General features: G+C 41.6%; 3 protein-coding genes and 1 long non-coding RNA gene across 10 annotated transcripts; 2 read left to right on the top strand and 2 right to left on the bottom strand.

The window, feature by feature from the left end:
* The first annotated feature begins 1,581 nt into the window (after window positions 1-1,581).
* LOC105041260 (16.9 kDa class I heat shock protein 2) lies at window positions 1,582-2,444 on the top strand. Its single transcript, XM_010918143.4, has one exon. The coding sequence runs from the start codon at window positions 1,779-1,781 to the stop codon at window positions 2,247-2,249; it is 471 nt and encodes a 156-aa protein (XP_010916445.1). The 5' UTR covers window positions 1,582-1,778; the 3' UTR covers window positions 2,250-2,444.
* Window positions 2,445-4,236: 1,792 nt separating this feature from the next.
* Window positions 4,237-4,713, bottom strand: LOC105041261 (uncharacterized). The gene has a single exon (XM_029263760.2). It carries the CDS (start codon window positions 4,711-4,713, stop codon window positions 4,237-4,239), a length of 477 nt encoding a protein of 158 aa, XP_029119593.2.
* Window positions 4,714-8,022: 3,309 nt separating this feature from the next.
* On the bottom strand, window positions 8,023-24,494 carry LOC105041263 (LEAF RUST 10 DISEASE-RESISTANCE LOCUS RECEPTOR-LIKE PROTEIN KINASE-like 1.2). Of its 7 annotated transcripts, none has more exons than XM_073254222.1 (5): window positions 23,497-24,491; window positions 21,562-21,757; window positions 10,316-10,351; window positions 9,353-9,619; window positions 8,023-9,146 (listed from the first exon to the last, which is right to left on the bottom strand). In XM_073254222.1, the coding sequence occupies exons 1-5, from the start codon at window positions 23,779-23,781 to the stop codon at window positions 8,212-8,214; spliced, it is 1,719 nt and encodes a 572-aa protein (XP_073110323.1). In that variant the 5' UTR covers window positions 23,782-24,491; the 3' UTR covers window positions 8,023-8,211. The 7 variants fall into 7 exon arrangements, with proteins under 7 accessions (XP_073110323.1, XP_073110324.1, XP_073110321.1 ...); XM_073254223.1 differs by having other exon boundaries at window positions 21,562-21,703; XM_073254220.1 differs by lacking the exons at window positions 21,562-21,757; window positions 23,497-24,491 and adding exons at window positions 14,676-15,452; window positions 18,772-18,910.
* LOC105041262 (uncharacterized) lies at window positions 12,097-12,945 on the top strand. Its single transcript, XR_831362.4, has 2 exons — window positions 12,097-12,339; window positions 12,437-12,945. It is a non-coding gene; the product is annotated as an uncharacterized lncRNA (long non-coding RNA).
* Window positions 24,495-25,031: the final 537 nt, after the last annotated feature.

Raw genomic sequence — 25,031 nt, 5'->3', positions numbered from 1 at the left:
CAGTGCAAGGGATCGATCCGCCCGTCTCTCCCACATACGCAGGCTCGCCCCTCTCTCTCTCTCTCTCTCCCTCTCAGAGCTCTCTGTCTGCATTTCACTGTTGCCCAGTCACCTCTCTGACTTGACCGTCGGAGGGTCCCCACCGGAGCCGCCTCCGGTCAGTACGGACTTCCTTTTGCAGGTGCACGCTTCCCGGCGATCGGACGACGAGGCGATTGGCCGCAACAGAGCTTATTTTTTAGAGCTGGCCCGGCCTGCCAGGTTTACAATTTTGGGCCCGATCATTGTAACAAAATGTGTAATGCTGTGGAGAAAGGTGTTAACGCATTGAGAAGGTGAGATGATTGACGTTATAGCTGTGGCAGGAGACTAAGATTGTACACCATTGCGCCCACATGAAAAATACTCAATATCTTTCTATATAATTCTTTCAGATACGAAAGCAAAACGAAAATAAAATTGTAGCTAGAAAATTCCTTTTTTGTCTTATTTGTTTCTTATTTCCTCTGATAGACTCAGTCTCGCGTTATTGATTACTTGCTGTTTCCCATTAGAGGCATGATAGCCCGGAAATTACATCACTCAAACGGGAATCTCTTTATATAACAAAATATTATTAAAGAAAGCTGATTTGCATTAGGTTTCGTAATAACGGTTCCAAATTATCAAAGTTTTTGTCACAAATTAAATATTTTTTACGGCAAGCGTGCATGAACCGCAAGCGGAGGAAGTCTAGATGAAGTTTAGAAGCAAGGCAATAGGTGACGGTTGTAATAACATCTAACGTAGTTAGGCCACGAGGGTATTTATTTGATGCCCGGAACCCCCACAGGTACTGATGTCTGAAGGACTAATATAGCAAGAGATGGGAAGATACTGATGTCTCTAGGCAGGTGCTGATAACTTTCGGTGGGATTGATCAGATAGCAGCTCCTGAACCCACTCATGGTCAGGGAGGGAACAATGCGAGCACTCCAAAACTCTCCTCATGGCCAGATTTCCTTTTAAAGTGCAGAAGATAATAATGCTGGAAAAATTGGGACTTCAGTGCTATACCTAATTCAATCAACAAAATCATGCTACTCCTTTGGATACTTCATTGCACTTTCATCTTAGAAAGCATTAATTGCTAAGAATCTACAATGTATTCAAGTCGTCTGACAGAACTGAAAAGGTTTGCTGTGAAGTGGAAGTGTCGGTGCTTGCGTCATGTCCTGTTTTGTGATTGTGAGATTCATACCCTCTTATGCTCGCTCATCTTGCCATGTTGGTATATATTAATTCATGTTTCGAGCCTACGACGAATGGATTCAAGGACCTAAGATTGAGTCCCGGGACGAATGAAATTCACAGGTCAGTGAGAGTATCAAGGCCTGGAAACAAATAAAAAAAAATATTTGTCATAAACGGTAGCACATTTTGGGCCCTTTTCCGGCCATTCCACGGCAGGCCCATGGGCAACAACGGGGCTAGTGGCGTGGTAGAGACTTCTAGAAAGTTTTTTTTTGGGTAAAATTCTGGAAATGGGGGGAGGCTTCCAGAATGCTACCGCAAGTTATCGAGCATTCCAGAGTCATCGACCACCCCTGCCGTAGTGATGGAAAGAGAGAGATGGGTCTGCACCATGGAGTCCGGAGACTTCCAGAGCAATCCATCCCGCACGCATAAATAACCAAGACCGGTGGCGGGCTATCACGCCGAGAAGCAGTGGTTGCATTGAGAAAGCTTTTAAAATCTCGACCTAATTTCCCACTCTCAACGAGCGCAATCCAAGCCAAATGTCGATCATGAGGCGGAGCAACATCTTCGATCCCTTCTCCCTCGACGTCTGGGACCCCTTCCACGGCTCCCCCTTCGACAACTTCCGCTCCCTCGCCGAGTCCCGCCCCAGCTTCGTCAGCGAGACTTCCGCCTTCGCCAACACCCGCATCGACTGGAAGGAGACCCCCGAGGCCCACATCTTCAAAGCCGACCTCCCCGGGGTTAAGAAAGAGGAGGTGAACGTGGAGGTAGAGGAGGGTAAGGTCCTCCAGATCAGTGGCGAGCGCAGCAAGGAGAAAGAGGAGAAGAACGACAAGTGGCACCGCGTCGAGAGGAGCAGCGGCAAATTCCTCCGGCGGTTTCGGCTGCCGGAGAATGCTAAGGTGGAGCAGGTGAAGGCAACGATGGAGAACGGGGTGCTGACTGTGACCGTGCCGAAAGAAGAGGTGAAGAAGGCCGAGGTGAAAAGCATCGAAATCTCTGGTTGAATTCAAACAAGGTGCGGTCCGTCCTAGAGGCGTTCATAGGTGATGCAAAAGTCTGTTTCAATGGAGTAACGAGAATGTGTCGTCGTATAAGTGTTTGCATGGGTTTGTGCGTATTCTTGTCTGTGAACGTTTGTCTGAACAAATCTAATGTAGTTGTTTGCCTCTTTCCAATGAAATAAATGCGCTTTTTGTGAATTTTGTTGGATATTTATCTTCCTCTTTTTAAATGAAAAGATATATCTTTTGGATCAATGGCGAGTTTTGTTTTTCCAACAAGATTTGTTCGATCCACTCTCAAGGTAATAAATAATGAATTTTCAGTTATTGCTCGACCAGAGCTAAAATGTCCTAGAAAGAGGATCGGTTGAAGTAACTTTGACGACGCTTCTCTGTTTGCTCTGTTTCTCATCATGTACCTAAAACAAAATGGGTTCCTAGCGAAAGGTTTATTTGTGCCGAAAAGAATAATGATTCTACTTTCCCCAACAAAATATTTTTCTTTGCGAAATGGCTGAGGTGTGAATTAATAAACCTAACAAAGCACTGAGATGGTGCTCTGGAATTGGCGATTTTATGATGCCAGGTAGAATCTTTTATTCGCACGGAGAATTTTTTGTGGCTCAATTTATTTTTTATTTTTTTTGTGAAATGTGTCACTGAAGTTAAAAGGCAACCGCATGTTCCAATAGGATTGGTACAGAAATGGAAATTCTTTTTGGGTCATGTACCAGCATCTGGTACATTCATCAGCAACAAGGGAGAAATTACTGCCCATGTGTGACCGTACATACTGCTAATAATCGTTCAATGAATCATAGATGCCGGCGACTGGCTGCATGCTGATTCGTGCAGCATAAGCAGCAACTTTTTAGTCGCAAGGATGGTGGTATTTTGTTTTATTCGTTGATTTCCATTTTGGCTGGATGATGCCTACCGTCTAAAAGAACGGCTAAAGAGCATGGTGGTTGATACGATAGCAATATCGCATCATTAGGTGGACGGCTGCAATAGATTGCTTGAAGAAGTGAACTCCGGTATCGTTCATGTGTTAGACTTCCACGTTGAAAAGAGAAGGAACAAAAGAGTGAGGCTCCCATTCTGCGTGCACCAGCTGACAATGGTGTGATATAGAGGGCTTGATCTCGCTTTCATCACTAATATTGCCCCCCTCCGCTTGTCAAGTATTTGATTGAACTCTTTAGAACAAAACAATAACTGCTACAGTAGTCATATTGGTCACAATGATAGAAAATAATGAAAGAAAAAGGTGGCGTTAGTTGATTATGTTGTGATGTGACTTATCCAAATGATAAAAAAAAATAAATTTAGAAAATATTAATTTTGGATGATTTGGATGCTGAAAAGCTAAGTAACTGCTACTCCCAAATAATGATTCTATGTGTCTTTGACATTCTGATATTATCAAAATTAGAGCTCCAGCTAATACTTTTGCTTAGAATGTGACACTTGATACATTAGAATCTATAGCATCATGAGATGGACGGCCACAAAAGATGGATTGAAGTGAAAACCACCTACCCTTTATGATCTGAGCTTCTCTCTGAAAAAATAAAAGCAAAATAGCGCGTCACCTGATACTGATGTGATGCATGGACCGCCGAATCCCGCTCTCGAGCTAGCGTTGGTACCCCCCCGTTTTTTTTTTCGGTTCTTTTCGGGAGGTTGAGGGCTGAAATAGCTGTGCGTGTATTTACTTAAGAAATGATTCTTATACAGCGGTTTGTCTCAGTCTCGAATAAAAATAACTTTCAGCTGATATAGAAATTTGAACTGAAAATATTATTTTATTTAGATAATGCAGTGAAAATATTAATATAGTAAATATTCTTATAGAAAAGTTTATAAATAACGTAATTTTCCAGCAAGGAATTCTTAACATAATTCCTTGGATAGGAAAAATAAAAAGGGTAGAAAAATATTTACACTCAATAAAAAGGAAAAACATCCCCAGCCACGGTTATTTTACTCACTCGGGAATGGCAACCAGAACGGGTCGCCAAGCCTTCCTAAGCAACCGATCTCGGAGCCGCGCCACCGATCCGAACCTCCTCGCGCCTCCGCCGCTCCGCCCCTCGAACCCCCACATCCTCGCCAAACTGCCGCGTCCCGTTTCCAGTTCAACTCCTCCCCCACCATCACCCCAATTAACCTCTTCTTCCCCTTCCGACGGCGGCGGCGACGACGAGAATAAATCCTTCAAGCTGTGGCTCAGCAGCGACTTCTTCTCCCCCAATTCCGATGAATCCCCACCGGAGCGATTCTCCCGGCAGAGGAACCGGCGGAGGGACAAGAGCTTGTGGAGCTTATTCGGGGTTCTCTGGCGCCGGAAGTGGCATGACCGCTCGGCGCCGCCACCAGCGGCGGGGCTCCTGGGAGGTGTACTCGCCGCCACACATTTCGTCGCCAGCAGCCTAAATTTTCGCAGCGCTCTCATCTCTCTCATCTCTCTGTTTCTAAGGTTGGATAGCTTGCTTCTTCTTCTTCTTCTTCTCTACATGGTCTTTTGCTTTCGTGGATGGAGTCCTTTTCACTCTTTTGGTTGTTTTTTTTTTTTTAATAGTTAGGTTTGTGTGTTAATCAATGGAATTTTTCTCTGGTTAGGGAGACGGGGGGGTGACGTTGCGCCACGTGGGCATGAGGAGGGCATCATGATGAGGGATTTGCTTTTGGGAAAGAAAGATGCTAAAAGGAGCAGTGGAGGTGAGGTCGCAGTGTTGGGTCCGTTTGGGTCGCTAGAAAACACAGAAGTTGAGGCCAGTGTTTCACGTTATTTGTTAAGGATCAGGCCGTCTCAGGATTTCAGGGGTGATGATGGAAATGGGGGCATATTCTGGAAAATGGTCTTTGGTTCAAGTTGAGCTCCATCCAGCCTTCTAATAGGTTAATACTTTTCTGTCTTTTTAGTTGTTTTTATCAGTGGGCCAATCTTTGTAGTTAGAGGTGGAAATCAAATCATGATAAATGCTATGTGTTAAATATCTAAGCTTCGTATCAAATGGTTACAAGTAATTTTTTTTTTTTTGGAAATGTAATGGAGGCAGGAGACACTTCCTCCAGCTTTGTTGAGGTTACAAGCAATGTTAATTGAACTTTAGGATCATGAGTAGCTGTATGCATGAAACATGTAGATCTAGTGGTTAACTCCTTGCAGCAATTACCTCGTAGATTCAAATAAATGTGGTGCACATGAGAGGTAGCCTCACAACAATGAGATGACAATAAAAAAATGCGAGGGCCTAGGAGGAGAGTTGTTTGAGAATTTTATTATTTGACAATGAATAGTTTAAGAAATTGTAAAAATGGAGTTAAACTCGAGTGTTGATTTGCACTTCTAAGTATTTCTACTATAATAGAAGATGGAGGTGTAGGTAAAGATGTTTACCAATTTGGTGGATGCCTACCATAGCAGTACTTGTACGGGAAGGAGGTGCAAAAATTAAGATGGAGAAAATTAGCGGATACTTTAGGGCTAAATGTAAATTGAAGAGTATGAAATTTATGTAGCACCAAAGTCTCGAAGCACATGAAAACAATAGTCCAACAGCTAAGATGAGGCAGGTCCATGGTACAGATTCTATAAAAAGGGCATGGAGGTGCTAACGAACCATGAAAGCTGCAAACAAAGGGTATATATTCCTTGTGTCACAAGCAAATACAGATAGCTTCAATCATTCATGTTGAAAAAGTTTTGAAGCATAAAGTTATTAGAGCTTCATCAAAAAAGCTTGGAATAATGAGAGAAGCAAAATTATATATGAGGTTCTCAGAGAAGAATGGCAGAACATCAGTGCATACACAGACACCACTCTCTCTGTGCAGCACGCGTGTGTGCATGCACAGGTGCCCGCACGTGTGAGTGCATGTTTGTGCGTTTGTATGCATGTTTCTGCTGTTTGATGGTTCCTAGCAATATAAAATCAGAAGTGCAAGATTTCTTAAATTTCTTAGAACATTTTCTTTAAGATTTATAAATTTTCCCCTTAAGAGATCTTTAATTTTGACTTTTGAGGTCGAGACTAGGCTTCTGGGACATGAGTTTTGAAACTCTTGTGATCAAAGGAAAAAAGAAGTTTTTTCTCCCAGGGAAAAAGAAACACACCTCATATTTCCACAACCAAGACAAGGGCTTGAACTCCCTATAAGCTACCAATTTTTCTGACTAATCTTAAAAGTTTTGAGTGACCATTCCCCCTACTGGGTCCCTTTCTATTTTGATTTGTGCCTCTATCCAGAACTCCATCCAACCACTTAACCTTATGATAGTAGCTTCAAATTCCCCTCTCCCCCCCCTCCTTTTTTGATGAAAGATAGTTGTTCCAATTTTGCTGGCTTGCTCGGACATATCCAACTTGATCTGATTTGTTAACATCAAAAAAAGGAAGTCTTTTGAAAAATAATTAAATTTAGTGGAGTTATGAGTTGCGATGTGATTAGGATGGATATAACTATGCCCTTTACCAAGAGGGTGCAAACCACCAACTTCATGCCATTCACCTTGAAAACAAAAAACCGCCAAGAAAGCTTGGAAAAGAATATCAAGATAAAAGGAGAAGAATTCTTCTCATACATGCAATGGAGACGGTGAAAGGTGAGGAAGGGACTGCTACCAAGCCACAGAAGAGGAAAGTTACCTCTGAACAAGGAAGTGGAGAACCCTATAGTATTGTATAGAGTGTTTGTGAATAGATTTTATAGTGTTAGTTATTTAAAAAGTGAGTTGCCGGAATAACTTATATATATATATATATATATATTATGTCAAATACATCAAACTTATGACACATCATTATTTTATTTGATTGATTCCTATGTGCCCATAGATTTAGAATTTCATTCTTTTTATCTACCCTCACTTTACAGGTTTTTGTTTTATTTTATCAGAATGACTTTGCAATCTAACTTCATAAAGTGGAAGTAATTGACAACAATGTTTCAGTTTAGTTTTGCATAATTCTGTACTATTATTAGTTACTGTTAGGAAGAATCTGGTAGAGCCATTGAAACCTAGACTCATGCTAGCTAGATGTGCCCTAGAAACCTTAAATAGATGAGAATCATCCATCTTGTCCAGAATCAAAATTTTCTTTTCTAGTCTCTTGTCATCCTTTCATTGCAGAAAATTGTGTCCTTTCTTACAGAGACATGTTACTTTGTTTACCTGTTTGTTTTCTACTGCTTTCATTATCATAATTATCTTCACATCCATTGAACAAAGTTGCAATTCAATTTGGGTTGGACATGTAAAATGTACTCCATTGTGGTTTCTCTTTGTTTGCATTTTTTTTCTCCAATCCACACAGTAAAGTATCATTTGTTCAATAGCTGCATTACAGTCCCTTGTCATCAAAAGAGAAATGCTATCCAAAACCTGGTTTCAATATATTTACGAAATTTTAACCAAATTATCACATTGTTTGTGGATAACATTATCTTAATCTCACGTTTCCTATACATTATTACCTATAAGATAATGATGCTGTTTCTTGATCTACCATGAACAAGATAGCACTCGTATTAAGATAAAGTTACCCACAGAGCCGAAGCTGTTGGAACAAGATGAATTGTCTGCAAGCTGACTCCAATCAACATCATTAGAGCAACAGAAATCAAACTAAACTGTAGTGCCCTGTATTTTGGAGGTCATGCTACTTACATCAGGGATAAAATCACATTTAACAAAGAACCAAATTATCTTAATTTCACACAACAGATACTGGAATATGAAGAACAGAGAAATTAATAGTCTAATTCATGACATTCTATCACTAAAATATGTATATATATATATATATGGCATAAGAAGACTTTATATACTATGTACAATCTCATCAATTATTAAATGCAAGGATATAATCGCTCCAAGTCTCCATACGTTGATCCACACAGAATACACACCATGAAGAGCATCCAAGTTTTATCTGGGGAGAAGGAGAATAGTACCTCACCCGCTAGTGTTAGGTGTCGTCGACCTGCTTTCCCATCTCGCTGTAACAGAATCCGGCGAATAAGGGAGAGTATTTTTCAGTAAGCTGGCATCTTCCTTCACTGGAACATCAGTCTCCAGCACTTTCTTAGTCTTGTACTGTCCACTCTCTATCTCTCTCAACACCTCTAGAACCTCCTTAATGGATGGTCTCATCTCCCTCTCTAGTTGCAAGCACCTGAATGCAAGTTCAGCCACCAGGGTGATCATTGTCTTCATCTCCCAATCTGTCTGATATCCAAGACTTGGATCCACCAACTGGTCAAGTTGGCAATTCTGGACCTTACTTGTTGTCATGTTAGCCAAATTGATCTCATGACGGGTCCTATTGGTATCGACAGCCGGTTTTGATGATATGAGCTCTGCTAGTACTACTCCGAAGCTGTAGACATCACTTTTGTCAGTGAGCTGGTAGCACTGGTGGTACTCAGGATCAACGTAGCCGGGGGTGCCTTGTGGAGCAGTTGATACATGGGTTGCGTCAAGCGGGAAGAGTCGTGACAGCCCAAAATCAGCTACTTTCACATGGAAGCTGTTGTCAAGCAAGATATTGTTGGTCTTGACATCCCGGTGTATAATCTGTGGTTCAACTGCATGGAGGTAGCCAAGCGCATCAGCTGTTTCGATGGCAATGTTCAACCGGATAGGCCATGTAAGGGCTCCCTCCTGTGCTCGAGGGCCATGGAGGTGATCTGCGACAGTGCCATTGGGCACATACTCATACACAAGTAGGAGTTCACGGCTGTGACGTGAGGTGCAGCCGTAGAGGGAGACAAGGTTCTGATGGTGAAGGCGGGAGAGGATTTCAACCTCATTCATGAACTGCTCCACACGCTTGTAGTTGTGCTCATACAGTCGCTTGACCGCAACTACACGCCCATCTCGGAGCTTTCCTGCAGCAAGGCAAAGCATCAGCTTATGCTAATATAGTTAATCAATGGATACATTTCTGCAATAGATAGTCTTATAGACCGAATGTCAGAGGAAGGGAAAAAATTAATTAGTTTGAATAAGAAGGGCAGCTAAATTAGCCTCAGCAGGCAAGGCCAGAATCATCTGAAGCCAAAATGTTTGACGCCAGATACCAAGTTGTTTGTACCTTTGTAGACGGTGCCGAAGCCACCATCACCAAGTTCTTTGGAAGCACTAAAGCCATTAGTGGCCTCCTCAAGTTCCTCATAGGTGAAGATGGTGGTCTGGTACCCTGTTTTGCCCAATTCAGGGTCGTTCTTGAAGCATGGCTCAGAAGAGGCAGTTCGGCCAAGCAGGATTGAAGAGGCTGAACGCTGCTTCCTCTGCCTGAGCTTGTGCCAGGAAAGGCAGACTAAGCTTGCAACGAGCATGACTCCCACGCCCATACCAACTCCTGCTCCGGATAACAACAGGAACTACATAACTACATGATTATTCCATAAAAATAGGAGAATTTTGTAGCATTTAGAATGCTCAAAGCTTTTGTTAAAAAAAAAAAAAAAAATTATATTCCGGTTATCCAGTATGAGCAAGTAGAATGGTGTGATGGCTTCTCCTTTTGCTTCAAAGGTGTTGATTATGACATACAATTCATAAGCAGGGGATTTATATGAATTTATTGAACTGCTCAGCTGAGTTGAATATTGATAGGTTTTTTAGCAATATGATTATTATAAAACAGTTTATAGTGATTTTCCACTATAAAATTAGTAACGATACAATATGAGCAAGTATAATGGTTTCTCCTTTTGCTTCAAAAAATGTTCGTTATGACATCCAATTTTTAGGCAGGTATTTATATTAATTTGTAGAACCGCTCATCTGAGTTGAATGTTGATAGGCTGTTTGGTACCATTAGTGATTTTTTGTTTGAAAAGCGAAAGATAACTTAGAGATTTTGACACCAAGTGAGCCGATCCAAGATTATGTTTTGAAGAACTGATTGCAAAGTGAAGTGCTCTAAAATCACCAGTTATCAAAAGTAACTACTACTGTATAAATCTTGAAATATTGTACCAAAAAACCATGAATTCTCATGATGTTTAGAAGGTTGAGAAACATTTGAAGAGATTGGGTTGGTGTTCGTTACCTATTGCAATATTCCTCCGTGTCTTGCTTTTTCCATCTGCATGAGATAATCCATTACAAACAGAGTTTAGTACAGCAAGAAAATGATTTTGCAAGTTTTGTCAGAAGTTAGAACTCTCAGAAATATCTGTTTCCTTCAAAACTAAACCAAATTCTTTTAGTAAAATTTACAAGATTCTACATATTTGCCACTAATGTAAACCAAACTTCTAGATGCAACTTCATAAGCTAATCAGGGGCAAGTAGTTAGCTGTAATAGTTCGATGCTTAAAAATATTGCGAAAATTGGCAAAAGTTCTATAGAAATCTACTTTCACATCTGTTGTTGCATAGGCATATGGAATCTCTTCGAGTGCCATGTTCGAAGCATCTTCGAGTCCAGTTCTGTTGATGCGAGTAAAAGGCGTGCACGAGAGAAAGGTCATCACCATCTTCACCGAATAATAGGGTCCATGCAAACGATGGGCTAGGACTGTCCCAACAATCCTTCTGATCAGGTCCTTCATCCTCTAATTTATCGGAAAATTGAAGCTGGTAATCTTTGCACAGACTACGATTATAGATTTCGTGGAAGATGTCGGCAGAAGAATTATAACCACTCAGCTCGCAATTGAAGAATGATTGGTTCGGGCTGACAGACTGAGGAAGGAACAAATTCTCGGATAGAGGAATTGGAGGATCAAATTTGTAATCTACATTGCAGTCTGGTATCTGCAAGTAATTGCCGAACTCTTGGTCTTGAACTATGGTGAAACGAAGAGTGTAGTCGATTGTTTTCAAGACGTACCAGCGCTCATACCCATGAAATCGGATGAGAGGTGTGGAGCCATCACAGAAGACCATATGATGCCCTCTGCATTCAGGTTTGGTGGTGTTTGTGTAGAAAGGAAACCTTACTTCAATAGAACCATTGCCGCATGATGGAAACACAGGAGCCGCAGGGCATGAGCAAGAAAGATTGGGGAAAACAAAGAAGATGAAGAAGGGGACTATGAGGCAGGAAAAGGAAAGAGCCATAGTAACTAACACTAAGGGCTTTGCAGCACAACACGCTAACCACAACCAGCCCTCTTATACCACGGCCCTTTTTTGAAGGCATCTTACATCACGGCCATGATCGCTGTCGGTCTGCGGTTTCATACATCCCTTGCAAGACCATCCGTTGACTTGGACCGAAGGACTAAGACGCGTGGCAAAACCAAGATATTGGGCACCACCGCGCCTTTGTGTAATGAACTGGGAGTGGGAGAGGAGCTTCCATCCTGTTTGTCCTTGTACCTAGGCCTCTACAAGTACAAGACTGTCGAAGAAGTTGGGGAAAAAAGAATTGTCCTCCGACGTGACTTCTGCAAGCCTATCGAAGAGGCTGGGGGAAGTGGGAACAAAAAAGAGGACTGATGGAGAGTGTAAACATTTTTCTTGCTTGGCACCTTAGATTTAAAAAGAAGAGGCGAGCTTCCTGGAAATTTCGACAATGGTTTTAAAAAATCTTGAAGTTTGGTAAGGGAATATAAAAAATAAAAAGAAATCCTGCAGCTTTCTGGGAAATTGAAAAGTCTTCACAAATCACAAAGCCTTTCACATCGATGGAGCAAAAGCGGCGGTAAACCAAGGACGCGTGGATACGATGGATATCTTTGCGGCCAACCAGGCATTAAAAAAAAAAAATGAAAACAGAATCATGAGCGATCCGTGGGTGATCATGATAGTCTTGAGTCAAAGTCTTCCGGGTTTCCATAAGAGAAACAGAGTCAAAGTCTTCGTGGTTGTCCATAAGTTCCTAGTCTCCTCACCTCATTTTCCACACCGGAAAAACTTGCACCCAATGTATTGCGACAAGAAAGTTAGACTACAACAATTGTTCACTTAAAAATCAGAGTCTCTGCCTAAAAAGGGTATCCATTCATTGAATCTACGAGTGATATTGAAGACTTTGATGATGCCATGAGACAAAAAGATGTGGAGAGAATGATCTGAAGGAGGAGTCATCTGGGGATGCTGTTCTTACCGCCAAGAACGACAGAGGTTAGTTGCTGCTAATGTTTTGTGAATTCTAGCGCTATGTAGTACTAGTTGTAGTAATTTTTTCATTATGTAACTATTATAAGCTGTACTTGAGCAGTAGTAGGATGGAGCAATTTCTGGGATGTTCTGGGCTTCATGGAGGGAAAGAAGCATGAGGATCTCTTTTTTTCGAGAAATAGGTAGGCAACAGCCACCTAATTTTATTGAAAAAACGTTTTACAAGCATGAGGATCTCTTTCAAGCTTTTGTGATTCATGCGACTTGTTAAAGGTACTCCAGAGGCTCAAGTTCAATGTAAGGTAATGTCTTGGGTGAATGTTCTATGCACAAAACGGAAGGCCAACTGGAGGTTTCTCTGTTTCGGAATTCGGATCAAATGGAGTTCGGATCAATGGGATGATTCAGTTATATGAACCTCTGTTTCTTGATGTAGAGGAGTAGCGTGGACCTGGCCAGGTTTCTTCTAAGCAATTCATCAGAAAAAAGAAAAAAAGGAAAGAAAGTTTTCTTCTAAGTAGTTGAAGTCCCTGCAGTGTGTTGGTTGGGTTATCCATCATTTCTCTTTTCATGGTATATAGAATCATTCAATTTTTCTTTTTCTTTTCATGGTTTATATGTATGTGTGTGTGTATATATATATATTCATTAAAAAAAAAAAAAAGAAAGAATCATTCTATCTATCAAAAATTTTCCCAAAACTGTTGTCATGAGCGTTATCTGCTTTTGTTAGGAAAATAGGAGAGTATAAGGCAGGAAAGACCAGCATAGAGAATAGCAGGAAAGAAAAGAGAGTGAAAGAGGTGAAGGAGGAGAATAAAAAGAGAGAGCAAGACAGAGATAGGGAATTATCTTTCTTTTCTCTTGATTTTTTTTTTGACGGGGTGGCTACGTCGCCGCTCCAAAAGAAAAAACCAAAGAAAAAGAAAAAAAGTAACAGTTTTGTGCAAGGATCTGATGGCATGCAATGCTGTGTGTAAAACAGAGATGTTTATATGGTTCAAATATTAAAGGACTCTTCAGCGTTGTTTTACTATCGTCAAGAAAAAAAGGTAAAAAAGTTATCAACATTAGTTATAGAACAAAGACAAGATGTATCATCTAATTGTTAAAGTAGTTTTGAAGATGTTGCTGTGCAGAGAAGAATACAAACCCCAAAAGACAATAATTTACCTTTCATCATCAACTTAGTTGATTCCTCCATACAAAAATGTCAAAGTAATTTTCATCAAAATAAAAAAGGTCAGTGTAATAAACCCTTTCCATCTTATTTCTTGACGTGGCCATTGTTTCCTCATAAGAAGGAAAGCTATAAAAGAGAATGACTCTACAAGAATTGAATCAACTGAAAAATAGTGACTTCCAAAAGGAGCTCTACTTGAGCAAAATAAGGCGAGCTCACCATCGATTCATTAAGATAATGGAAGGATAAAGGTGCTTTGCTCATCTAACCACCAAAAATCCTAACATTTCTATATTTTTTGGTGAGATGAAGGGACCTCAAATGCCACCCAGAAAAATTTTATTGGGGGAAGAGAGTGGTTAGGAAGGTACAAGGGGTGATTAGCTCCATAATAGAGCATGAAGCAATCACCCTGTTGCCATGCCTCATAGGAGCAGAGCTTGCAGCTCGGAAAACAACATACTGAATTGAGCAAACGGCAAAAAGAAAACCAATAAAAACAAAAGAAAGATCTAAGAATAGACTAATAAAAGATGGCATGCAGAACAAACTGAAGATGTAAACAAGATGCAGTAGATTGAGCTGTTTGGAAAATGCAGCAGGATTGGATTGGATTTCCTACAGAAATCAGACTGTTGGTCTTCCCAGTCTATATTCTCCTCAAGTTCCATCCTAATCTTAGTCCAAATCCCATCTGTGGCCCTATGTGACTACAGGAAGAAGAAAATATCCATAAAGATTTTCTTTTTTCTTCCACAAGAAAATATCCATATAGGCTCTATCCAAATAGATATCCACTCCATAAATCCAATAAGAAATCTAGCCTAATCATGCTGGATATTCCAAACAGACCCTTAAAAAATAGAGAAACAATAAATGTAGCATGTAACATAAATTTTGCAGAAATGTTAAGTGTTATAGCTGATCAGTCACAGACCAAAGCTTATCCCCTTACTTTTGAAACTCTCAAGTCATAGTTGAAAACATTAATTTTTATCTAAATTCTGAATAATTTGGAGAGGCCTTGATGCTTGTGATCATTGTGAACTGCGAACAAAATAGTCAAAACCGGGCAAAACCGAGAACATAATTGGTTGTTATCTTGGTATTAAAAGCTTGAGATTAAATAGAACTCAAAATTGTCTAAGAAACTCACGACAGCGTACACCATGGGGCCGGTCGGGGCAAATACACATGAAGCTGTTGTTGCTTCGATCATATCCACACTGGCCTTTGCTTGCTCTGCACGCCGTGCAATTCGGTGCATCCCAATCCAACAGATATCCATACCCCAGAAGTTTCTCATAATCCCGGCTTTCTGCTCCTGCATACCCCGAGACTGGTAATTTCGTGGTCTGACAATCCCCTGATATCGGGGGGTCTGGCTTGTAGTAATCGTCGCCGATATAAGCAACATAAATGTTCCTAGGATCGCAAGGTAATCTGAAGGAACCGTCCTGCTCTCTCGAGCAATTGCGGAAGAGAAGCTTCTTGTTGACCGCACTAATTTTGAAAGATGAGCCAGCGAAGGGAGAATCGCCAATAAAAAACGAATTCGAGCAAACATGGTCCAAGAGGTTGGCTTCTGAAACTGAAAGCCAGATGGATTCATTATTGTAGAAGATGTCTAGGATCCGACAATCTCCGTAGGGCACTTGGAGATAAGGGATGCCATCAGAACAGTTCACATTAAAACCGGGATAGCCACAGTAGTCTGGTTGTTGCCCTTCAATCCAAAACGGGTAGCTAATGTTGTCGATGCTCCCACAGCTCTTTGGCTCGCAATCCCCTATCTTCGGATTGGCAGCTGCGGCTATTCTCTCCAAAGAGTAGATGTTGATGAAGAAAAAGGAGATAGAGAAGAGCCCTTTGAATTGTAGCAGTAGGTTGGGATTCATTTGGCATCAGCGTAGAGAGAGACAGCCCAAACGGCCTGGAGAACAGAGAATTTTAAGAGGAGGGTGATGGTTGAGTGTTTTGACTTTTCTTTGGAAGTCTCATTTTCCAAATTGATGACTAAAAAGTCGTACGTTGAATGGAAGTGCTGACAAACGTTTCTCTCGATGCAACTCATTAAAGTCTATCGGGAATATTATCAAACAGACAAGAAAATAAGGTCCACACCGTGGGATCTTGAAAGTAATAAATATGCGTGGTTTGACGAGTCTCTGGAGCTGGACCAGGGGATCGGTCAGAAGATAAGAGCGCAAACAAGGCACGACGGAATGTCCTATTTTTTCCCACGGAGGCGGTGCGTTGCTGCCCAGTAAAAAAGATTTTATTTAGGGTTGGAAGTAAGCTCGGACCTGTCCGATTTTGGATCGGATTTTAAATTTAATTCAAAATTATTCAGATCGAATTTGAATTCAAAAAAATTGAATCTATTCTATTTTTAGATCAGGTTCGGACAGACCTTTGACCTTGGTCCGATCCGGACCCAAGCCCAAAGTCAGGCCTGACGCTTTCTCCTTGCTCCGTCTTTGCTTGGACTTTGGTACAATAAAAAAAGATCGGAGTGAAAAATCTCTCTTTCGATCAGAGAGAGCCGCTGTCGGAAAAAGACGATGTGCCGATGCCAGAGGTGGAGGTGGCGATGGACTTGACTGCGGGAGATGGCGGTTGTGGTGAAGGAGAGTCGGAGGCCTTGATGGTGGCGGAGCTATCCGATCATCAGCCCTAGAGGTCCCAATCCTGGAGCGCTTTGTTCGGATCCTCTCGAAAGGAGTTCGAAAGGACGATCAACTTCAGATTGCTCATGATTCGCAACAGATCCTATCGAACAGTGTCCCAGATGGGCTCCATCAACATATTGGGCAGCGACCCGAAGTTGTCGACCGCGATCCCACCATGAGAGCTCTTGACGGAGGAGATGTTCAGTGGCACAATAGTGGGAGCCTTCTAATAGACGGTGTTCTCCGGTACTCCTCCATTCCTCTCTCGACCTCCCCCTTCTCCACTCCTCCCTCCTCTCTCTTGCCTCTAACCGCCCCCTCCCCCACTCATCCCCTTCTTTGCTTCACAACAAGCTCGTCCAGGTCCGATTGGGTTCGGATCTGATTTGAGTTTGGATGCAGGCCGGTCTGATTGGGTTTGGGTTGGTTTCGGGTTCGGACTCGGATCTGTATTTTTTCAAAAAATTAGATTTAAGCCTAATCGGAAGTCTGAAAAATTATTTCAGATTGGATTTGGACAGAGATGGAATCCGGTCCGATCCAATCCGGTTCCAATCCTAACTTTATTATCACGGAAGTATTCATGCTTTCGCATTCTGTATTGTTTTTAGTTTGGCCATTCACGTGACTGATGCTAAGCTTGGATTTGGCCACCGGTTCGCTAAACATGCTTCATGGGTAATAAACAATATAAAAATAATAACAATCATTGTTTTTTATTATTTTTGATTATATTATAAGATAAATAATCATTATTATTTTCACCTGGACTTTCTTTGCTGCAACATAATATATATTGTAAATTTTAATTTTCTCCATGTTTTCCTCGAAGTTTTCTCCCAAAATGTTGTACGGCACAAAATATATGTTATTTTATCTAGTAAAAACAATAGGAAATATCAGTTTTTTTTATCATTGTAACACTTTTATAACAATCATTGTAATTGATAGTTATTTTAATACTAAAATCTTAAAATAATAATAGTTGTTATAACTATTCTGATTCTCATTAAGATTTCACTGGGAGGCCATAATAATATTATAATGACTTACTTCAAACTATGGGTTGGATGTTTGATAACTCAAGTAAGGGGGGAAAAAAATCATCCCGGCTTATAATAATTAAGATGGTTATAACAATTATAGCATATTTTAACTAATCAATTGCAGTCAAAATACCTCTAAATAAAATGCAGATATAACACTGAGAAATATGTAGTAAATGAAATAGAGTAATGACAAGGTTGCATTATATTCTAAACAATGATGGAATACTTAATTAAAGGACTTTCTAATGCAGGAGGCTCCTACTACTATGAGGTCTCGAGAGAGTATGATGTATATAGCCTTATTCTTATATGTATGTAGAAAAATTTTTTTCATATCTCGGATCTACGATACTCATGTTATAATAAAGCAGTCTTATCCTACATTTGGTTGGGATCAGGAGATAAGATGGATGAAGTTGGAAGGATGAATGGCTTTTATACAGTATTTGATTCAAAAAATTTTAAGAAGGACGGATGAAAATAAGGAATTATTCATCCATCTTGACTTACTAATTTGCATCCTTCTACTAGAACCAATATCTTTCTTGCATTTTATAAAAAACCTTTAATAATAATTTTAATAATTTGTAAATATACTAATTTGTCATGCCATAAATATGAACTAACACTATATATATATATAAAAAGATTGACACCTATGACGAATCCAAAGAGAGCTGCTTAAGATAATCTACATAAAGATATTGCACAAAAATTCCATGTGCTTTTGTACCTTTGCATCCATAAGAGCATGCCGGTGCGTCTTTTATTACTTCCCAAGGCCAGCCTTGGCCGCACAATTATGGGAATTTCCATCCCAACTGATATCTTTATTCCAAGAATCATTTTTTTGGTACATTTTTTTCCAAGAATAATTACTTGGAGTTCTTCCCTTGTATTTTCATTTATATTGCTCGTCAGGGGAAACAAAATTTATAAAGGCCAATTCATATCCCAATATCTCCTACAGCTTCGTTCTCTAGTGAACTTATCTTTCGAGTGCTTCAACTGCCATTTGGAAAATTGGACTCTGAAAATGATTGTAAACTATGTATACCTACCAAAATGAAATGCTTACGTTTGCTCTGGTCATACTTGGAACTTCACCTACCATAGCGTTGTGAATAAATTATAGGAGTCCACAAGCTTCGTTTTCTTTTAACTGCCTCTGCCAGCGGTCTCTATTTTAAATGTCCTTGTTTCCTACCGGTCACCCGCAACGAACTGCTCCAATAAAAATCTCCTATGTCAAACTCACGCTCCTTTTAAAAGCCTATCAAAAATCATCATCTGTTATTTCTAGGAAGGAGGTAATCTAACACATTAGAAATATCTAATCCTATCATAGAAGTAGGTACCAAGGCGTTCGGGCTTCCACTGGTTCCCCTCCGCACGCTCCACAACGCCCAAACCATAAACATAGGCTGGACACTGACCCAACCAACATGGCACGTCTCGGGCCTAACCAGTTTTTTGTTCCAGTTAATTGAAACGATGAAAGACAAAGAAGGAAGAAGAAGGTAAGGCGTACCCCCACAGGCGTCAGCACAGTTGGCAGCCCCCGTCGGTCTTCGGGGATCGACCTTGCCAGAATCTTGACAGCCTTGGCACGCTCTCTGCCCCACCGTCCACGTTACGCTGATGCCCTCCTGCATCGCCTCCCCAAAAGTCTTCCCGGACCACAACAACTCATGTATCGTCCGGTTTATAGGAAAGATTCCCATCGAGCTACACCCCAACGGGTTCCACTGCCCCAGAGGAGGCTGCTCGAGCAAACAATAGTATGAATGCGGCTGAATCCCTCCGGTTGGGCAGGCGATTGGATGGAACCCGTCGACAGAGGGGTCAAAGGTGCAGTTGAAGTAGAAGGAGAGATCGAAATCGAGCCTGGCATAGCTGAAGATGGAGGAGTTGATGATGGGGTCGGTGAAGGAACGAGGACAGTCTTCTCCAGTGAGATCTGGGTCGATGATTGTGAGGACTCTGTTCGCGTAATCGATGCTCTTGATTCGGTAGGACTTCTTGCCCATATTAATTGTCAGAAGGGATTGATCCGTGTTGCAAGCGAGCTCGAACCCTGGAAGGCCGCACTTCTCAGGACTGTCAAGTAGCCGGAATGGGTAGGTGATGTTATAATGTTTGCGTCCGCAGTCGTACGAAGCAGCGGAAGCGCATTCTATGAATAGGGTTCCGTTATCGGCTTTGGAAAGCAAAGAAAGCATGAGGAGAAGGATGGGTGAGAGGAGGGAGTATGAGTGGTACATCCTGGTTTCTGTTACCTAATGCTCGGGACCTTGGCATGGGAAGAAAGCTATGGACATTAGAGACGACTATATGAGTAGATGGGGTTGGAGAATCTTAGTCAATAGGAAAGAGATAGGAAGTAGGGCCAATAAAGAAAACGGGTAGGCTGATTCATTCAAAGCAGGTGAGTGACGAGAGGCGTTTGATATTTCTTGTTCCTGTGGAGAGCTACTTCTTGACAAATGGATGTGTGTGTGGCTCTCCGGTTCCAAGCCGCCACCAATAGAACACCTGGCATGTGCTGGTTGGGTGGATTTGGAGAATCATCAAATGGACCACAAGGAGTATTAATTCTGGGCCATCAACTGAAGCCCATCAATTTTTAACCGGTCCTGGTAAAGGGGGCCTGGTGACCTAGCGTTGCTTCAGGTTGGGGCAACCTTAACCGGGTGTCCAGAAATCAGAAGCGGTGCTCTCGGTCTTCAGCGAAGTGTAAACATGGAGACCTTCTGAGCACCATGGTCCCAAGTAGATGGATGCTCACGGAATTCACATTCCTTGGTCCTTGTTGGGAAAGACAGATTTTCTCAAAAGAATAAAATTCAAAGGCCTCGGCCCTTAATTGTTGGGAAGGAAACTTCCATATCACTTGCAGGATTCCCTCGATAGAAATTAGAATCGTCTCGTGCCATGGCCATACAACACCCCGTCCCATGCATGATACGCTTCTAGACTGGTTTGTGACATGAACCTCCAACACTTTTTTGACCATCCTAAACTCATTCATGGAAATGCTGTTATGCTTTTTCTCATCAATGCCCTAACCTTCGTCCACTTTCATGTCATGCGTACCGTTTAGCCAACTTTATTGCTAGGGGTGCTAGGGGAAAGGATTGCAAGCAAAAGCCTGCTTCTTGATTTAGAGCAACGTACTTGGCACAGTCCATGGCCCAAATTGGAAATTGATTGGACTATAACTTAGCCCATGTTACCTAGGTGTTTTGTTAGGCAAGGTCAAGTGTGATATACAATCTAGAATATAATTTCTCTAATGCCTTATCCCTAACCTAGCACCTAGGCTGATTCAAAGTCATATTTGCATCGTCTGTGTGATGTGGTGTAGCCTAAAAGGTATATAAAAATGAGGCTTAGCAGCCTATTTAACTCTTTAATAAGTGAAAACTAAGCAGATAGCATAAAACATGCTGTGCGCCTTCTTTGAGCATGAATACAAATTTAGTCCCATATTAGCCATGCGCCAAGGAACTTAACGAACATCTTTCAACTAGTTTTTTTAAGTAAGATTCTATTTTGTTATATCTTATTTCCTTTCATATGTTGCATTATGTCCATAATGTTACTATATTTTTTTCCTATCAAAAATGAAATTGGTTTTATATAATTCCTTTTGGTCAGAAACATTGCTTGCTTCATGGCAATATGCTCATAAACCCCTTCTTGAGAATCTAATTATCATCACTTGATCTCCCTAATATATTTTCCCTAGCAATTCATCATTTATTTTTGATTCACTCCAATATCTTTTTTATAAATAATAAGCTCCAGGAGTGGAACCTTTGCATCTCCGTCTTCTTTAATCTTCATTCTTTATGACTCCTATGTATTGGATAAACAGTCATCTATGCTTCCGTGTCAAGATGCAAGGAAACTACATGGACATCAGGATAGCTGAAATGGACACATAAAATCTTATAATCTTGTCCTTTTGATTTCATAAATATCTAAATAATTTGTTGCAATACGTCTAAAAATCAGAAATATGGGGGGAAAATCTGAGAGCTAGCAGTGGAGATGATAAAAATATATGCGCTTGAGGATGAACAGGTCATGCGCTTCTGATCAACCTAATTCATCAGACATGACTTTGTACTATATCTAAATTCCATGGCTTCTTGGCTCTTTTCTGAAAATTTTTATCTTTTTTATATAAGTATGGCACCTATAACAAAGCTCATGTTTCTCAAAACATAAAGCTGTGTGATTTGCCTTCGATCTCCAAGTTCTGGCGACAATGAATTGAGTAACTACTTGAAAGAGAACAACTTCGAATACATACCTTTAGAACATGTGCCGTTACACAATCCGTTGGGACAGAAGCAGGGTCGATCATCGTCTAAATAGTACCCACAAAATCCACCGGAGTCCATGCAGCCTTTGCACCACCCGCTTCCCACCATCCACCTCACGCTGAACCCCTCCTGCAGCGCGTCGTCGAAGGACATACCACCACTCATCAATAGCTCCACAACAGTCTGATTCATCGGAAGAGTCACAAACGATTGACACACGCCTGGCAAACTATAGTTGTCGAACCAATAATACCAGTACAGCCTGGTTTTGTGGTCAAAGACGCTCAGGCAACCAATATCATGTAGGTTAGGAATTAAGCTGTTGCAGTTCAGGAACACGGTGAGGTTCTGGTCACGGTCTGAGTACTCGAAGAGGAGGTGATCCAAGGTGGTGTTCTCGTCTGGCTTGGGGCAGGACTGGCCAACATATTTTTGGTTTACGATGGTCAGAAGGCTGTTCGAGTAGTCGATGCCCTTCACTTGGTACTCTATGTTGTCTATTTGGATCATGATGAACTTGTCGTCGCAAGTGAGGTTATAATCTGGGTGGCCACAATAGTCGGGACGGCCATGTATAAGAAAAGGATAGGACACATTGATCGACAAATCTCCGCAGGTGAAGGGAGTCGGAGCACAATCCGAGTATTGCTTGTAGGTTGCATCAGCGAAAGAAGGCAGCAGCGATGAGAAAGTGAAGAAGAGAAGGGGGAGGAAGGGAAGAAGAAACATTTGTTGAAGGAGAAGAAACATTTTGTCTTCCTTTTGCCTCATTGGTTCGACAGCTTTGAGGAGCTAACAGAGCAACTTTGAACAGTAGAAATAGAAGGACACTGAGATGAATTGGTTCTCATGTTGTTGGCATCTGGCATATTATCAATGGTTTAAATGAGAAAAATAGAGAAGGTGGAACAGAAGATGGCGGCTCCAAGCAATTACTCATAGCAGAAAATTACAAAAAGAGAGGACGAAATCCGAAGGGAGGAGCCCCACCATCTAGATGGCAGGCATGCCGGTCAAGGCGGGGTTGGGTGCCAAATATAAAAAGGCAGGGCAGGGGACAGATATTTCTTCTCTCACTGGTTGAATCGTATGTGTCGTGTGGAATATTGCCCGTCCGACTGAGTCCGAGTCAATCGGTTCACGTATGCGCAACATAGGCACGCACCTAGCTAGCTGCCGACGACACTGGATGCTGCTTCTAGATGAGTTGTAATCGCTCTATGATTTCATTACCATTGAATAGGAGTTGATAGCCAACATTGTAGGATAAGTTAGGTTTAAACTTGTAGCACAAAAAGAAAAGGACCTAGGTGGGACCTCTAGGAACAAGACCAGCTGGAGCACAGATATCTAATAATTGATCTAACGAAATTAGTGACTCTAATAAATTAACTTGAAACAGCATCAGACATAAATAAATAAATAAATAAGTAAATATTTTATGTTAATAGTATTGAAAATTACAAGTATGGTATGATTTATACTATATTGAGAAAGGTGTTTGGAGAGTTTTTGGATGTCAAAATTGTCCTCGAGTGAAATTGAACTTGTTATCGTAAAAACAATATACAGATGCGGATGGAAGTCACAACTGGTGATCTGTTTCGAGGAGACTGAAAATGAATCCTAGACAATTACTCCATCTTAGTTTCTAATAAAACGTTACATCCATGTTTGAACGAAATCTACAACCAAATCAATTAAGGACCGTAAATTAACACTATAATAATAAAATTTTTTGTTATTTTGTCCCAATTTTTTAGCATGGAAATATGAGTTTTGCTGACCGATCATTCGAAGTCCAACCAGCTTGCTAAACGTTTTTTTTTTTTAAAGGAAGAAATCACTAGCCAAAAACTGCGAAGCTTCCTGTGCACCTGCCTAGTTAAAAAGGGGATGTTTTGAGGGAAAAGGTCACGTACCGGATTTCCGGACCTCGCCCCCTGCCCTATATTCTTCCTCCTGCGATCCATCCATGTGATGGCATACAAAAGCCCGGTCTCCGGCGCCGGTCTCGCTGTAGCCGCACGAGCCGCCAATCCTCTCGCAGCTTCGGCACTCGTCCCCACCCTCCGTCTCCCAGCCCAGTTCGAACCCCCTCTGCAAGACCCGCCCAAACGCGTCCGAGAGCACACCCACGTTCTCCTCCAGCGCCGCCTGCAGCACCGGCACCACCACGACCTCCTCGCACTTCGACACCAATTCATGGTCCACTGGGATCTCCGACCCCTTCCAGAAGATGAAAGAAAGCCCGGCGCCTCTCCCCAAACAACCAATCAGAAGAGGGATCGGCAGAACAAAAGAGCAGTTCATGTAGAAGACGAGGTTGGTGTCATTGGAGGTGAAGTGGAGCGAAGAATTGGGCCAGATGGAGACGTTCTGGTGGGCCCTGGGGCAGGTGGTAGGGCCTTGAAGGACGCTGGGGTCAGCGAGGGAGATGATGCGGCTCGAGTAGTTTATGTCGGTCACGGTATAGTCCCCGGAGGGGAGGCGGAGGGCCGCGGTCTGGTCTCGGCACACCAGCTGCAAGCTTGGGTAGCCACAGTAGGAGGAGGTGTTTGTGTTGGTTGTTGAGTTCTGGGCGATCCAGAAGGGGTAATGGATGTCGGGGCCTTGGCCACCGCAGCTGAACTGCGCGCAACTTGAGATGTTGGTGTTGTTTGGAGGGATTGCATTGGTTGTGATACTGGAGAGGAGGACGAAGAGGAAGAGGAGGGCGAATTGAGGAAGAGGAGGGGTTCTACGGCCACGATGCATCGTTTTTGAGGAAAAGGAGGGTCGAGGCTCCACCACGCTTCATCTAGGGAATGAACTTACAGAGAAACGAAATGCAGGGGGTTGAGAAAAGGAGATGGAAGTAAGAAGAAGGGACAGTAGTAGTTGGAAGGAATCCTTGCTCTTTAATAAGACGAAGACCTCCCAGGAACCCGACGCATTGTTTGGTGAGATGACTGAGCAATCTAGGTAGTTCGCTCGGAAGGAATAGATAAGGGTGGACAGGGATCATAAAGAAGGTAGTTGAGGTAATATCAAAGGTGGATATTACTAGATTTCAGAGCACGAATTCCTTATAAATGAACATTGTTTGATACCTCCTGGTCAAATCATATGGATGCTAGGAATGAAAATGATGAGCAAAATGTTAAATGCTAGGTCTCGAGGTTCTTAAATTTAGTCGCTGTTAAGTCAATGAATTAGGAGCATGACTTGTGGAGTATGATATTTCTCTCTGAATTTGTGCAGGTTTCTTTAGATTTTCTAGAAGACTTTTTAAATATTGGCAATTGGTTATAAACAATTATTTTCTCAATTGAAGGATGATAAAACCCAGCTACAGGTCAGATCTCCCTCGGGTTGTAAGCAGGCCATGTGGAATCATAAATTAGAGTCATCCAATCCTATTGTATTCTAATTGGGTTAAAGATTATTCAAATTCAGAAATGATCCACTTATTGCA

The sequence above is a fragment of the Elaeis guineensis genome, chromosome 3 (genome assembly GCF_000442705.2).
Source record: "Elaeis guineensis isolate ETL-2024a chromosome 3, EG11, whole genome shotgun sequence".
NCBI classification, from domain to species: Eukaryota; Viridiplantae; Streptophyta; class Magnoliopsida; order Arecales; family Arecaceae; genus Elaeis; species Elaeis guineensis.
The sequence above is the reverse complement of the archived record's forward strand: the minus strand, read 5'-3'. Positions and strand labels throughout refer to the sequence as shown.

Bases quoted from the DNA above. Each gene is read 5' to 3' on its own strand.
- LOC105041260 (XM_010918143.4), top strand. From the start codon at position 1,779: ATGTCGATCATGAGGCGGAGCAACATCTTCGATCCCTTCTCCCTCGAC.
- LOC105041261 (XM_029263760.2), bottom strand. From the start codon at position 4,713: ATGAGAGAGATGAGAGCGCTGCGAAAATTTAGGCTGCTGGCGACGAAA.
- LOC105041263 (XM_010918145.4), bottom strand. From the start codon at position 24,331: ATGCATCGTGGCCGTAGAACCCCTCCTCTTCCTCAATTCGCCCTCCTC. The intron at 10,352-23,496 runs GTACGTGACCTT...TATCTCATGCAG, and splicing joins GGGCGAGGTCCGGAAATCCG to ATGGAAAAAGCAAGACACGG. The intron at 9,147-9,352 runs GTACAAACAACT...GCCTTGCTGCAG, and splicing joins CTTCGGCACCGTCTACAAAG to GAAAGCTCCGAGATGGGCGT.